Source organism: Macrobrachium rosenbergii, chromosome 56 (genome assembly GCF_040412425.1).
Source record: "Macrobrachium rosenbergii isolate ZJJX-2024 chromosome 56, ASM4041242v1, whole genome shotgun sequence".
NCBI classification, from domain to species: domain Eukaryota; kingdom Metazoa; phylum Arthropoda; class Malacostraca; order Decapoda; family Palaemonidae; genus Macrobrachium; species Macrobrachium rosenbergii.
Genome location: NC_089796.1, coordinates 18,454,302 through 18,469,301, shown reverse-complemented (window position 1 = coordinate 18,469,301; position 15,000 = coordinate 18,454,302). Strand labels below are relative to the sequence as shown.

General features: G+C 36.7%; 1 protein-coding gene across 15 annotated transcripts in view; it reads left to right on the top strand.

The window, feature by feature from the left end:
- LOC136836607 (titin) overlaps positions 1-15,000 on the top strand; it is a 356,015-nt gene that overhangs the window by 105,145 nt on the left and 235,870 nt on the right. For 10 of the 15 annotated variants that reach the window (XM_067101067.1, XM_067101063.1, XM_067101062.1 and 7 more), the window contains one exon: positions 1,282-1,614. The exons of the other annotated variants lie outside the window; for them this stretch is intronic. In XM_067101067.1, the coding sequence (XP_066957168.1) occupies positions 1,282-1,614 (333 nt within the window). The remainder of the gene's footprint in view (positions 1-1,281; positions 1,615-15,000) is intronic. 15 annotated transcript variants of the gene reach the window in all.

Sequence of the window (15,000 nt, the reverse complement as noted above, 5' to 3'; positions counted from 1 at the left end):
TGGTGTTTTTGTAACCAAGTATGCCAGATCGAAGCCACAAAGATTGATTTTATTCATAAAATAAAGGTCCCTTGTGGTGACTAGTCAGCGAGTTCCGAATCATATTCTTGCCCACACGTGGGTTCCCCTATTTCACGCGGTCTTCCCTTGGCCAATTCTCAACGTTTTGGGGTATAGTCTCCTACCGCCGGGAATTCCACCAAGTCTCGTTCGTTATAGACACCTCTTACACACGTTTGTTCTATGTGTCAAGAGGCAGAACCTTACTTATGACGCAGGTTGCAGTATATGACTTGATGGAAACAAACGCATACACATACATTCACTAACCCACAGCATTAACATGCTCTGAGAGAGAGAGAGAGAGAGAGAGAGAGAGAGAGAGAGAAACTCGACTCTGGGGCACCTTCTCCTATGCCGCTGCAGCCTCTCAGGAACTTGCTGCCTGCCTCGGTGTTAGTTCTCCTAAGTTCTCTCCCTCAGTTGGCGACCTCCCGCCGGCAGGTGAGGACGGGTACAGTTCTCCGTTCCCGTCCTACCCCGCTCCTTTACTGTGCCGCCTTGCGGGACGCCTGCTAGCGACGTCCTTACAGGATCCCGAAAAGGATTATACATTATTATCTCTTTTTCCACACTGAAGTGCGGTTGTTGTACTTAACGAGACGACAATACTTTTATTTCCATTTTCGAATGCTAGTCACGTGATTATAAGTGCCATATTTTTATTCCTGGACCACGAATTACCCTGTAGACTTATTTTGAGAGAAGTGGGTTGCATCGGAAGAGGATTTGTAGTTTTAGCGGCAGGAGGCGGTGTAGTTGGTGGTGGTGGTGGAGTGTGACTGAGTGGGCGGGCTGTGAGAGTTTGTTTGTGAGTGAAAGAGAGAGAGTGAGAGAGCTATATCTGGGAAGTGTCGTCAGATTGACACCGCCCCTTGGCGGAGAGTTGGCCGGTGGCACGGCTTTAGCCCGCTCATGCTAAGGGGCACCTCACTCCCGTCGGCCCTGGGGTATATTTAGTGGTGAGACAGGAGCCGTGAAGAAAGGAGAGAGGGAGAGAGGTAGAAAGAGAAAAAGAGAGAGAGAGAGAACGAAAGACAAAAGATCAGGAATAAGGGGTAAGGGAGAGAGAGAAATTAAACAGGAAGGCATAATTTTTCATTTACAAGTGAGGGTCAGCCCCATGTGCACCTGTGGCTTTATGCATATGAATTAAAAATAGAAAGAGAATTAATTTCTAAGGAAATCCAAAGAGAAAGTTAGTGTGCTACGTATTAACAGCCATGGAGTCGAACATCCGGAGGTGTTGACGAAACCGCTGAAATCGAACCAACACTTCTTCTGCAAGAAGATCACCTGCAGCAGCAACCCGTAGACGGCACCATGTCTGACACGGGAGGAGGAGGAGGAGGAGGTGGGTCAGCCACCTCGCCCACGCCGCCCGGAATGTCTGACAGCGAGGGCGGCGTCGTCGGACGCACCACCTCGGCGTCGGGCATGTCACGGACGTCCGGCACGAGCAGGACCTCGCTGACCTCTTCTGCCCCGACGACCACCATCAGCACCATCGCCGTCCAGTCGGGCAACACCCGGATTGTCATCGCCCTCCTTCAGGTATTTCCCCCATAACAGATCTGTTCACCTCCTTCAGAAGCTAGGCGACTAACATGCTGAGCTACACCTGCTAATTAACTAACACCTGCGGGGCTACCAGCCCGTTCTCTCTCCATCACCTTTCACCTGCCCCCACCCCCCGGGGCTCTAACCTGTGAAAGTCATCTGGCCATATTTAGTGCCGGTAGCTGTCGAGAAATATTCCTGAACATTAGAAAAAACTTCTTAATGGATGCCTTATTCCAGCTTGCTAGTTTCATCAAATCTTATGACATTTATCATATTATGGAAAGTGGCGTTTGTTGATTTATGCGAAAAAAATATGACAGTGATTAATATTCATTTTGACTCGCTCTCGCTCTCTTTTGACATTCCCTCCCGATTATCTCACCACCCTTTAACATAACTTGACAACTTTCCTTTTGTTCATCACGACAAAATACGAGAACTTAAGTGCTTCGTAATCCCTCTCATCCCTGTCATTTCTCTCAGCTGTCCTCTCCTTTCTTTCATCTTGGTCCCTATGTTTTCAGCTCGTTTTCTGTTTTATTGTTTTTTGTTTATTTTCTTTTTGCTCGTCAAGACTTTTTTTTGGAAAGTTCTTTGTGTATTTATTATATTTATTGCTACATTACTTACCTCCTATCTGTTATTGTCAGTTGGATCCAGCCTCCTTCCATATAACTGCTGGTAATTTTTATCTCGTTTTCTTCATACACTGGCGATTTTTTCTTCTGTGTACTACTTCCCTTTCCATATTACTTTGCATTTTCATTATTCGTATCAATTATCTGCATTGTTCTTCCTCCGTCGGTGTTTGTCTTAACCTTTGGTCCTCGTTCATAGATTGTTGGCAGTGTTTTGTGGCCTTCACTTGAGACTGTTAGGAGGAGAAATTTACGTGCATTTCTATAAAGTTCTTAAGTTTTGTTGTACCCCTCTTTCCATTTTTCATTTACTTTTAACAAAGTTTCTGTGTCCTCTTAATCGTGCAAAATTGAGCATGAACTGCCTCATTAAATTTTCTGTAGAGATAAAGGACATCTCTTTATTTTATTATTGCTTTCTAGGTTTACGACTTGCTACTATCCTGGCTTCCATTTACTTCTCCCTTAAGATCGTATGTTTTCTTAACATTTAATTTTTATTAACGTGCTTTCCAGTGACTTTAAACGTATTTTGCAAGTAGCTCAAAAATTGAATAATCTAAGATCCACAAAATCAGTCTTTAAAGTCACAATCATTCACTTCAGATGAAGCTTAATTTAGGGCTGAGCTTTCAAGAAGGGTGAGTGTGAAGATTCTTGGCAAATCAAAGATAAAGAATTACCATGAAAATTTATACAAAAGAGATGTGAGTACATAAAAAATAAACTTGTTACATATTAAGTAAAAATATGACAAATGAAAACACTTAAAACATATCCAAAATACGAATTAAATTATACGGAACCATGGATAATTTAATTCGTATTTTGAATATGTTTTAAGTGTTTTCATTTGTCATATTTTTACTTAATATGAAACAAGCTGATTTTTTACGTACTCTGGCCCCTCATGCTTTTGTTTAAATTTTCTTAAGGATTATATCCTGTAATTCTTTTATCTTTGATTTGCCAAGAATCTTCACACTCACCTTTCTTGAAAGCTCAGCCCTAAATAAGCTTCATCTGAAGTGAAAGATTGTGACTTAAAGACTGATTTTGTAGATCTTAGGTCATTCAATTTTTGAGCTATTTGAACTCTCTGTACCTCATAAATGTGTTAAATATTCAGTGAAACAGTTGTTTATTTGAATTCCTTTAAACTCGGGAGGATTAAACAAAGTCTAGACAATATGTATTTCTTATATTGTTCAAATCTTGTCTTCTTTTTATTTAGGATAATGAATTTTACTAACTCGAGGGTATTGTACGAAAAATTGTGTTTTCGAAGCTCGTCTTTCCTAATCCTAATCCAAATCTTGACATACGGTTCGTCCTTAGCTTTTAAAGAATATGTTATTTTTTTCGCTGAAGTTATTTGGTAGCAGTCGAAGAAATTTAAGTTTTTATATATTTTTTAATGTATTGAAATTTAAATAATCTAGAATGTGTTTCATGATATTTACTCTTGCTTGTTTTTTTCTTGCCTTGAATCATCACCTTAATCCCCTCTGCGTGTTCGAAGATTTAGCATAATCTTTCGCTTGCTTTCCGGGCATTTAATTTCTTTCTCGAAGGTTTGGGTCTGTTTTGAAATCAAGTTGAATATTATCCTAAAGGGAAGAAGAGTGGGAAATACAGTAGACAGTTACACAAGATTGAACTATAAATCACAAGCGATAGCTTTTAGAGGAGAGAGAATATTAGCAAATTGTTCAGCGGGAAAATACAGTCACGAGTGCGCGCAAGCATAGACACATATGAAGAAGCTTTGTGAACTACATCGTTTTATATACACAGAAGTTTATACGATGCACACTCTACCCTCCCTCTTTCATGCACACAGTGAGAAGTTTGTGTTTGGCAAGAGAAAAATTATATTCAAACGAAAAAGCCGCCGAGTCTAAAATCTTCGCCCTATTGGAAATGTTTCTAAAGAAGGGAATAATGGTTACGCATGCATAGTTAATTCGTACGAATGTGCTAACGAAAATGTTTATAGGCAACATTCACGCCATTGCATGCATGTATGCTCATGTGCAAACGAGTCGTAGCCACAGAAATAGAGATTCGTTAACAGTTACGAGAGCTTTGTGCCAGCTATGTTCTGGCGTTGCCACTAGGCCTCAGCTTTACGTAAACACAGGCCTTTTTGTTTATGTGGAAGGCCGAAGTGTTCATTTTACAGAATGTTTTTTACTTCCTTCAAAAGTTTGAGATGTCTGTCGAGGCAATCGTTAGAGGGGATGTATTTAGAGTTGGTTCACTTAGTTGGCTTTATTTATGCGCAGTTTTGTAACTTGATGGTGCTTTATGTAAAACGAATTTTTTATTTTATTTTACAAAACCCATGATATCTGTTTCAGACCGAGATGTGGGCTTTTTGATAATTTAAGTTGATTGTTAGTGCTTATCTTATTGTGTCTTGATAGCTTTGCAATTTTATACTTAACTCTTTGGTATTCTTGACAGATGAATATTCAACTCATTATAATTTTGTGACAAATTCATTCAACTTGAATTAATAATTATGCAAGAAATTCATCTCTGTTGCTTGATAGGATATTGGTGGAATGGTTTAATTTTTGGCAACTTTATACGTAACTGATAATTTTATATTGCTCCTTTTTAAATTACTTAACCTTTTGTGAGCCATGGTTCTGCCTCGGGTTGTAAATGTCGTAAAAGAAAATCGTCCTCTTGCGCCAAATTGCTGGCTATTTGTGATGGGATATTGCAGGAAGACTTAACTTTTGGCAACATGCAACATTATACATAACTGCTTGTTATTTTGCATAGATCCTCAATTAAATTATCTGACCCTTTGTGAGCTACGGATCTACCCCAGGTTGCAGATATTGTAAAAGAAATTCTCCCCCCTTGGGCCAAATTGCTGGCCGTTTGTACGAACTGCTTGTTAATTTGCATTGATCCTCACTTAAATTACTTAACCTTTTGTGAACCATTACTCTACCTCAGGTCGCAAGGATTGTGAACGAAAATCGTCGTTCTTGCGCCGAATTGCTGGCTGTTTGTGATAGGATCGTGCTGCAGAGGCAGCGGTGCGATACTGTGTCCGATGGTAACTCGAGCCGAGTCTGATTCACGAAGGTTATTTTAGCTCTAGGGGAGAAAATATGCCCAATACACACCTACGCACAGACGCATAGCCCTAGGGAAGGAGAAATGCTAGATACACACAAACACGAACACCCCACTTACTTGTGTGACGTTTAGAGGGTATGGAGTTATCGATTTAATTGGGATTTGGTTTTTGTACGATTTTTCCATAACTATAGAGGGCTTTTTTTGTTTGTTTTACAACCTGCTGACGATTTTGGAGAAATAAGAATCTCACAGGAATGAATAAAATGGATGACTAAGAATGTACCTCAAAAAATTCAAAATTCCCTGTTTTATTTCTTTATATGTAGAGACTTGAGTCTGCGGAAAGGGCATGGAACAAAGTCTTATGGCTCTCAAGTAGTTTTATTTGGTGGCAAATTAATTGTCGTAGTTGTCTGGCTACACAGTGGTCTTACTTAGGTCAGGATTAAAGGTTAGAATAATAAAGAAGAAACAAGGAGAGATGCCTAAGACATCACTTTAAAGGGAATTATATTAATACAGCCTTACTAATCCGATTATGTAAATACCTGTACATGGTGTCCTTGTTTTGACCCCAGTTTAGAGTCACAACACCTGTGGTCGAGTGGAACAAGCTTATTAACACTTTTGCCTCTCCGTTTTTCCTTCATCCTGGGCCACGCTTTCAAGGGTGCGGGCTGGTTTCCCGTTCTGTTCTCAGTACGGGAAATTGTCTGTGATTTCTCTTTTACCGTTTTTTATTTTTTCCATTGAATTTGTTCAGCAAGGTTTCGTCCGGTGGAAAGTCTGAATTTTGGTATAATAAACCTGGTATGTTTTACGGTGAAACTTCTGAGCCGGAAGGTCACGATAACGGTATCTTGCTTTAATATATTTATTTGTTATTTCTTTATTTACAGGGTGCAGAAGAAGGGTAATATTACGTTGATGCATAATACTTTTAAAATCACGCTAGGATATGGAAAGAATTAGATCTGCAAGACTAACTATCTGTCTGTAATCTGTTATTCCCCATAAAATTGCCGTCAGGAAAACTTTGTATTACGGTTAAATTGTCACGGATGCAATCTGATGGACAAAATTATTTCTGAATTAGAAAGAAACTCGAAACGTCGACATAATCAAATCCAGACTAACTGTTCAGGTTTTAATTTGCCCACATTATTGGCACTAAACGAGTATTTGCATCACAAAAACAAATAAGTATTTTTCACAAATGTAACAACAGGATTTACAAAAAGCTCTTAAGAGCAAGAATCTTTGCCGGTACAAGGCCAGGTTAACAAACAAAACAGAAAAAAAGAAAAAAAACAATGACAACAACTGCGATTAATTCTTGCCAGCTTTGTACCTCTCCTCCTCATCTCATCCAGTCTACATTTCCAAACCAACCCCCTACATTTCAAGTGTCATTATTTAAATAGTCCACTGAGAGACAGGAGAGGAGAGATGGCCTCTTATGTCACTCTTTGACCATAACCAGGGGCATCTTAGAAGTAGTAAGGACAGTAGGTATGGAGACACTTCAGGAGGTGGGGCTGTGTATCTATCAATTACTCTTCTTGGTCTACAAACTATCAGGCCAATCCTCTGACCTTGGCATTTTCCATTTTTATTCTCAGCACAGTGCAGAAACCTCGCTGGTTGACATGAGTTATGTTCATTTGGGCATTCTGTTTTCTCTTGAGATTTCACCGAAAGAACGCACCTGTGGAAGTACACGTTGACAAACATGGACTAGCGAAATGGTGGAGACAGGTTTGTAAGTGTATTTCGGTTGTTGTTGTTATTTAATATACAGTGCCTGTTTAAAATAATGGAAAGTCTTCGTCGAAAGACTCTTCTTGATAGATTTTGATAGCAGTTCACACAGCTGATAGCTCGACTGACAAATTTTAGATTGATTTTGATGAAATTGCAAAACTGCACAACACTTTTACAATCAGTATTATTTTATATTTATAAATTGTTTGGGTGTGTTTTTATTAACTGTTAGGTGTCAAGAATGGAGGTGCACGTTATCGACAACTGTTTTGGTCAGGTTTAAGAAAAAACTATACTTAAAAAGTTTGATGACTACATGGCCTCAAAACATTTACTGTGATTTAGTTTGCGGATGTGAAGCTGCTTTCCGTCTTTGTGTTCGTGGGACTTGTCGTCAGCACAATGTTTAACCTTGTAAACACAAAGATATTTATTCAAAGGTAAATGCATACCATGCCAATTAAGGAAAATTCAGCAATTGAATTCAACAGTTTATGTAAATATTAGTAAGGATCCAAGTTTTATTGCGTCGTTTTTAATCTTTTTGGACACGCAGCCAGTAATAAAGTCATTTCTGGAAGAAAGCTTTCTCCCAGATAATTGACTCGAATGTAAAGCGGATGTTGCGAGCTGTATAAGCAATCCGTTTATCTGCTTTGTTAATCTAAATCTCAATTAACCAAGAAAAAAAAACCGAAGGTCTTACTTGGCACGAACTTGTAGAGAGGGGCGTGGTGCGGTACTAAATGGGTCGTGATAACATGCCGGTCTTGCGCAATGTTTACCGAGGGGCTTTTACGATTCCACCCGACAAACATCGCGGAATCGTTACGACATCGCCGAATGAGATGGCGGGTCGCCTGCTGGTGGGGTTGTCACCCACTAATATAGTGTTTTATCGAGATTTTTACCTGCGGTCGCCGTTTGACATGTTGTTTTAGCTTTGTCAGAGGAAGGGGGCCAGGGAAGGACGGGGAGAAAGACGGAAAGAACTGGGATAACTCGCAGCTTGTTGCAGTTACGCTGAAAGCTTGAGAAATCTGCTGTGTGAAAGTGGATTAGGTATGCATATTCACAGTAGCGCTCGATATAAAAAAAGAGAGAGAGAGAGCAGAGAGAGCAAAGATGAGGACATTAAAAACACTTGAAATGAATTCAATCACTGATATCAAATCAAGAGAAGGTATATTTTTCTGTACAACAAAATTAATGTTCCTATATAATCTCCGTGTGCTGAATGACCTCACAAGTCCCAGCGTTTTGCCTTCGGCCTAAATTCTATATTCTATTCCTATATCAGCTTCGTACTTTTATTAAACTTGTTTGTGAATTTTGGCAGATGCTCAGAAAGGTTAAGCATGAGTAGTGGATTTGTTATATAATAAACTATTTCCTAATTTGCTGAAAGTAAAATTCGCAAAATGTATACAAATATTATTTACGGCTAGGAAGACCATCAGTACGCTGAGTGAGAGAGATTTGTCATGGAAAATATCTTTAGGGCAAGAAATATAAATTCTCACTGATTTGTTAAGACGAAAGCTCTAGAACTAATATAAGTACTCACGGTTAAGATTTATTTTTCTAAAAACAATGAATGTTTACATTTATGCAGAACCACTATCATAGTGACTAGACATGGGAGATAAATTCAAAACATGAAACCTAGCTTAGTTTTGAAAGTAAAAGTCTTGGATTCTATGTAAGGAGTGCCCACGTCTTCCGTATGTTTCTGCTAAACATAACAACTGTTTACATTTGCATTCACATAGACTTCGAACGCAATGAATGTATTACATGTATCGCCAGTAACTTGACTTTTCACCTCCGTAGGGGGTTAGTGCCGTCAGTGCACCTCATGCGGTGCACCGTATGCATTGCTTAAGGTTCTTTGCAGCGTCCCTTCAGCCCCTAGCTGCAACTCCTCTCTTTCCTTTTACTATACCTCCGTTCATATTCTTTTTCTTCCATCTTACTTTCCAACCCCTCCTAACAGTTGATTCATAGTTCAACTGTGAGGTTTTTTTCCTGTTACACCTTTCAAACCTTTTTGCTGTCAGTTTCCTTTTCAGCGCTGAATGACCTCATAGGTCCCAACGCTTGGCCTTTGGCCTAAATTCTGTATTCTATTCTATTCTGTTCTGACTTTTCACCTATTTATTGACGGCAGGAATCTTGGAATTCATACAAGAATTGTTGATTACTAAAAGATATTTTACAATATTTTTAGGTTATAATATTTATGTTCAGGTAGACTTGTAGTGTGTTGAATGAGGTATACTCTGGCTTCTGAAAGTATTTGTGAGTAAGGAAGTTCAAACACTCAAAATTTATTAAATATGAACATCAGGGATAGTTATTCCAAGAATCCTACCCCTTCCCCCACCCCCATTCCCCCAAAAGAGGGCATCGTTGGAATTCTTGGATGTTGGCTATAGAGGGCATTTGATACAATCGTAGATAAAGTGAAAATAGCCATCGCTTATGAACGGTCCTTTGGTACTCGACACCGTGCTGTTTTTCTCTCAACTTTCGAGATTTTTTTATTTGTTTTAATATTTCGTTTTTATTTAACGGCATTTGGGTCGAGTGTTTTTTCATCCGCGACGGAACGGATACAAAGCAGTTTTCTTTCTTTTTGCAATTCGGGAGAAAATGTATGACTTTTACGATGGAATTTATCATCGCAAATATGTTGGATGTTTAATTTACTTTATGGATTTAGTATCTGCCTCTATTTTTATCTATCTATTAATATATATATATATATATATATATATATATATATATATATATATATATATATATATATATATATATATATATATATATATATATATTACAGTTAACTGCATCTATACATCATTGGAGTGTATTCCAAGGCATTGTTTAGTGTGCTTAATTTTCGTAGTTTATAAAATTTTCCTAGTTTTTCTGGTAACAAAGAATAACGTATTCGCTCTGCTCTGTGTAGACTTTTCAAATCAGTGCTCATTATAGACACTCACATGAGAAATCAATTAAGTACATGACAATGGAGCCATATGATTGTATTTCTCCAAAGTATTTCCTCTGACAGAATCCAGGTGGCACTTTCTTTGGGGTTTAGCTTGAGGGAGTCCCCTAGAGGCACCTTCATGTACGATGGAATGTTATCCTCAGGCTTATCATATAGTCCCTTCTGTAAGTTATGGCTGCACGGCTTAATTGGCATACATATTTTTGTTTCATTATCAGTGATGCAGACTTGGGTACACTTTGGTTACGTACTTATGGGTAATTTTAAAAATTTGCAGATATGAAGGACATTTTTGTTACCCATGCTCATAAAGATAATTTAAACGATTGTAATGTAATTTTCATGGATGTTAAAGCAAGAAGTCATAAAGTTTGTCTCCCTAATACACCCAAAATGGCCTAGCCTCCAAACTGTCTTTATAGAGTGTATTCACTCAAGATGAAAAAAGTAGGGTAACGCCTCCAGCTCTGCAAATTACAGTGTCATTGAAACTTAAGATAAATTTAGCAGCTGAAAAAAGTAAGTATATATCCTTTATGCTCGAAAGCAGTGGTTGGTAACTGGTACATTTGTTGTATGATGCAATACTTGCATGTTTGTGTACTTGTGATACTGCGCAGCGCTATATAAAAACCTAGTGTTGAGTGGGTCGTGCTTGGTTTTTATTTCATAAAGTTATACCGTCATATTTTGTATTTCTTAAAGATGTTCTAGACCTCTCTTATACGGGTAGAATTTTATTTCAAGTTGTGTTTTGGTCCCTCCATTTTAGCTTATAGTGTTATATATATATATATATATATATATATATATATATATATATATATATATATATATATATATATATACGTGGGTCCCACTTCTCAGCTTTATCAGCCTATACATATATATATATATATATATATATATTATATATATGTATATATACATACATACAGTATATATATACAGTATATATATATATATATATATATATATATATATATATATATATATATATATATATATATATATATATAACATTTTGTTGCAGTGATCCACCATTTTCCTTTATATTATTCATGATTATTGTGTTTTGTTCCACTTTTATACGGTTATTTATGGGTCCCTTGTTTTCATGTTTTATAAGGTTATATTTATTTTACATTTTTTGTGAATAAGGGCCAAGTTTGGGTAGAAAAAGTTGACTCGAGAGCGAGATGTCACATCTAATTATGCCTTGCCTTTTTAAACATGACTATGTAGATGTTTTCTGTCGGGGGAATTTCGTATTTTTTTTTCTTTTTTTATGCGAGTCGTACCTGTCTGTTAAGTGTTCTGTTGAAGTGTGTGGGTGGATGAGCTATTGGCCTATTTAGAAAGTTGATTTTGTAAACAATTCTATAATCTTTTATCATTAATGATGATGAGGAAGGCAGAAAGGACGATAATAGTTATGGGGTGGATGATGGTAATTATTATTATTATTATTATTATTATTATTATTATTTTTATTATTATTATTATTATTATTATTACGTCGAGTGAAATATGTAGTTGTGTTTCAATCATAATATATATATATATATATATATATATATATATATATATATATATATATATATATATATAGAAAGCTTTCAGCAGTCTTAGCTCTCATTATCAGGATGTTCTTGTAGAAAAATGGTTATGAACTTGACTCTTAATCACATGACTCATGGTATTATTATTATTATTATTATTATTATTATTATTATTATTATTATTATTATTATTATTATTATTATTATTTTTTTTTTTATTATTATTATTATTATATTATTATTCAACATGAAATTTTAACATTTAACGTATTCTTAAAAAATTAACACACGTGTAATGAAGAACAAAAACGACATTGTTCTGACATTTGAAATGCCGCAATCCGAACACCTGTAGGACATTTTCTAGAGGGTTGATCTTAACATATGGCGGTATGCGAGAGGGGTCGGGAAACGATTAGTTCAAGATGAGAAGGGGCGGGGGTTTAGATGCCGCTTCTGGGACCCCTCAAATAGGTTACCTCACCCCTCAAATCCCCACCTTGGCATTGGAGGCCTGAAAACCCCGGGAAAAGTGGGGACAGATTTGACGGATAATCAGGAGGAAGTTGGGCGTGGTGGAGGCTGAGTGTATTTTCAACCTAACTTCCTTTTACACACACATACAAATATATGGCATGAAAGCTGTAAGGACCATTATGTGAAGAGATCCATGAATGCTTTCCTAAGTGTCCTCTACGTGCTCTCACTAAAGTAGCATACTAAAATAGAGGAAGGCAAGAGAATCCTTGAATTCTTTTTCAAATGTATCTCTTTATCTCGAATGGTTCCTTTCTCACTTGCTAAATAATATATGTAATAATATATATATATATATATATATATATATATATATATATATATATATATATATATATATATAAATATATAATTATATATATATTCATATATATATATATATATATATATATATATATATATATATATATATATATATATATACATACGTATGCTGTTATTTAAGTAAGTGAGAAGGAAATCCATTCGAGATAAAGAGATACATTTGAAAAAGAATTCAAGGATTCTTGCCTTCCTCTATTTTAGTATGCTACTTTAGTGAGAGCACGTAGAGTGATACTCTAGAAAGCATTCATGGATCTTCATTTGCGTCTTACTTTTCATGCCATAAAACATAAAAAAATTGATTTTGTAACAGCTCATTAGATTTTATGATTTTATGATTTTAGTGGATTTCCTTAAATATGGTTTTATCCTCAGAAAAGGTATAATCATTGGAAGGGGTAACGTTATTTGTCATTTAAATCAGTTGCCTTAAGGGTGGGGAGACTTTAAAAAGAATATGGTAGCCCAGTTTAAAAAAGCCAATCACAATGAGAAAGAAAGAAAAAAGAGGCCAACCGCAGAGTAAAAAAAAAAAAGAGTGAGCTATTAATCAGAGAAGAAAAAAAAATGAATGAAAAGTAGCAAATCAGTTATTGGGGGGGAAAAAAATAAAGGAACCAAACACCCAGCAAAAGAAAAAAGGAACTAATATGAAACCAGCCTCTCCGCTCTCCGAAAACTAAAATAAATGGGATGGAATAAAGAGAAGCCAATCGCTCAGCAGGGAATGTCACCCTCCATTCCTCCCAATTCCCTCCGGACGTGAGTACTTGAATGTATGAGATACCCACAGTAGTTTTGGGCGTGTCCAAAATACCCTCGTGTAGACTCCCCTTAGTGTACAAACCCCAATTCCTGCCCCCATTCCAACCCCCACCCAGCCAATGAAGAAGTTCTTTGTTTGCAAGTTCATTTGGTGGGGGCGTCTCGTAAGGCGCGCGCGCATGTGTGTGTATGTGTGTGTGTATGCTAGATGCTAGTGCGTATGTATGTGTACAACTTGCATTCCACCTCCTCCTCCTTTTCCTAAGGGACGTATGAGTGAGTCACTGCCTGACACACAGGATAAACACGATTTTTTGTTTTTTGATTCACCGGTTTCGACTTCTTATAATTTCGAAGGAATTTCTCTGACATTGGCTAGATGTGTGATTGCGGTGATTTGCTTGCATGGATCTTTTAATTTTCCGTATTTTTTTTTTTTTGTGGATGACTCATGGAGGTAGGAGATACTTGTATGTTAATAACTTGAAAAATGTAAAGCTGAATATAATTAACAATGATAGGAGAACTCTGAAAGATGTTATGAGAACACTTCAAGGGAGTGAGAGTAGTATTGATGCTCTTATCTCTTTTTATTTTATTGTTAGGATTGTGAATATTTAGGATTTTCTATCCAACTTCCAATAGTAATGTGGAAAACTGTAACAAACTAAATGTGTTTCACAACCTTTCATCTTTTCTGTCATTTCAAGATCTTGATTATGGAGCTGGTATGCTCTGTTGGCCCTTTAGGCCTCAAATGAATGAACATTTCTAAGCGAAATTTGATAGTGAGCCTCAGAATTCTTGGATGTTTGCAAATTTGTTTAATGATCTTTGGTAATGTACAACAAATAAAGAAATCGCAAAGAAGTTTCTTCAGCGTAATCCCAGATTTTCTGTTGAGCGTTTAATGCTGTATGGGCGCAGCCCATGAAACTTTCATTTGACAGTGGTGGCCTGTCTATAACGCTGCCAGACGCATGATCATGACTAACTGTAGCAAATAAAATAAACTGCACTGAGGCTAGGGGCTGCAATTTGGTATATTTGATGATTGGAGGGTGGGTGATTAACGCCACCAATTTGCAGCCCTCTAGTCTCAGTAGTTTTTAAGATCTGAGGGCGGACAGAAAAAGTGTGGACGGACAGGCAAAGCCATGTCAATAGTTTTCTTTTACAGAAAACTAAAAATGGTAACTTAAATATGAATGGGGATGTTGATGACTGTGATAGTGATGAAAAAAAAAACTTATTTTGATCGATTTTTTTTTATAAACGAGACACTTCCTTGGCTTTGTCATTGGGGTTCGTGAAAATGTATGTGTATTGGTGTATGATATTAACGATAGTATAAAGGGAGTGGTGATGTTGGTAATGGTGGTCACAGTACGAAAATTCTCCCAATATTGTTAGTATTATAAAAACTAAATCCACAAAGATTTCTTGTTCAGTTCTCATTATCAGTTTTAATGGTGATAATGTCAAAATGGTTTCATTAATGTTATCATCATCATAATCATATCTGTTATTATTATTATTATTATTATTATTATTATTATTATTATTATTATTATTATTATTATTATTAAACGGAAAATGAAAGAAAACCTTCCAAGCGAAATCCTCTAAAATCCCACGTGAAAATAATTATTCGCCGTCTTTC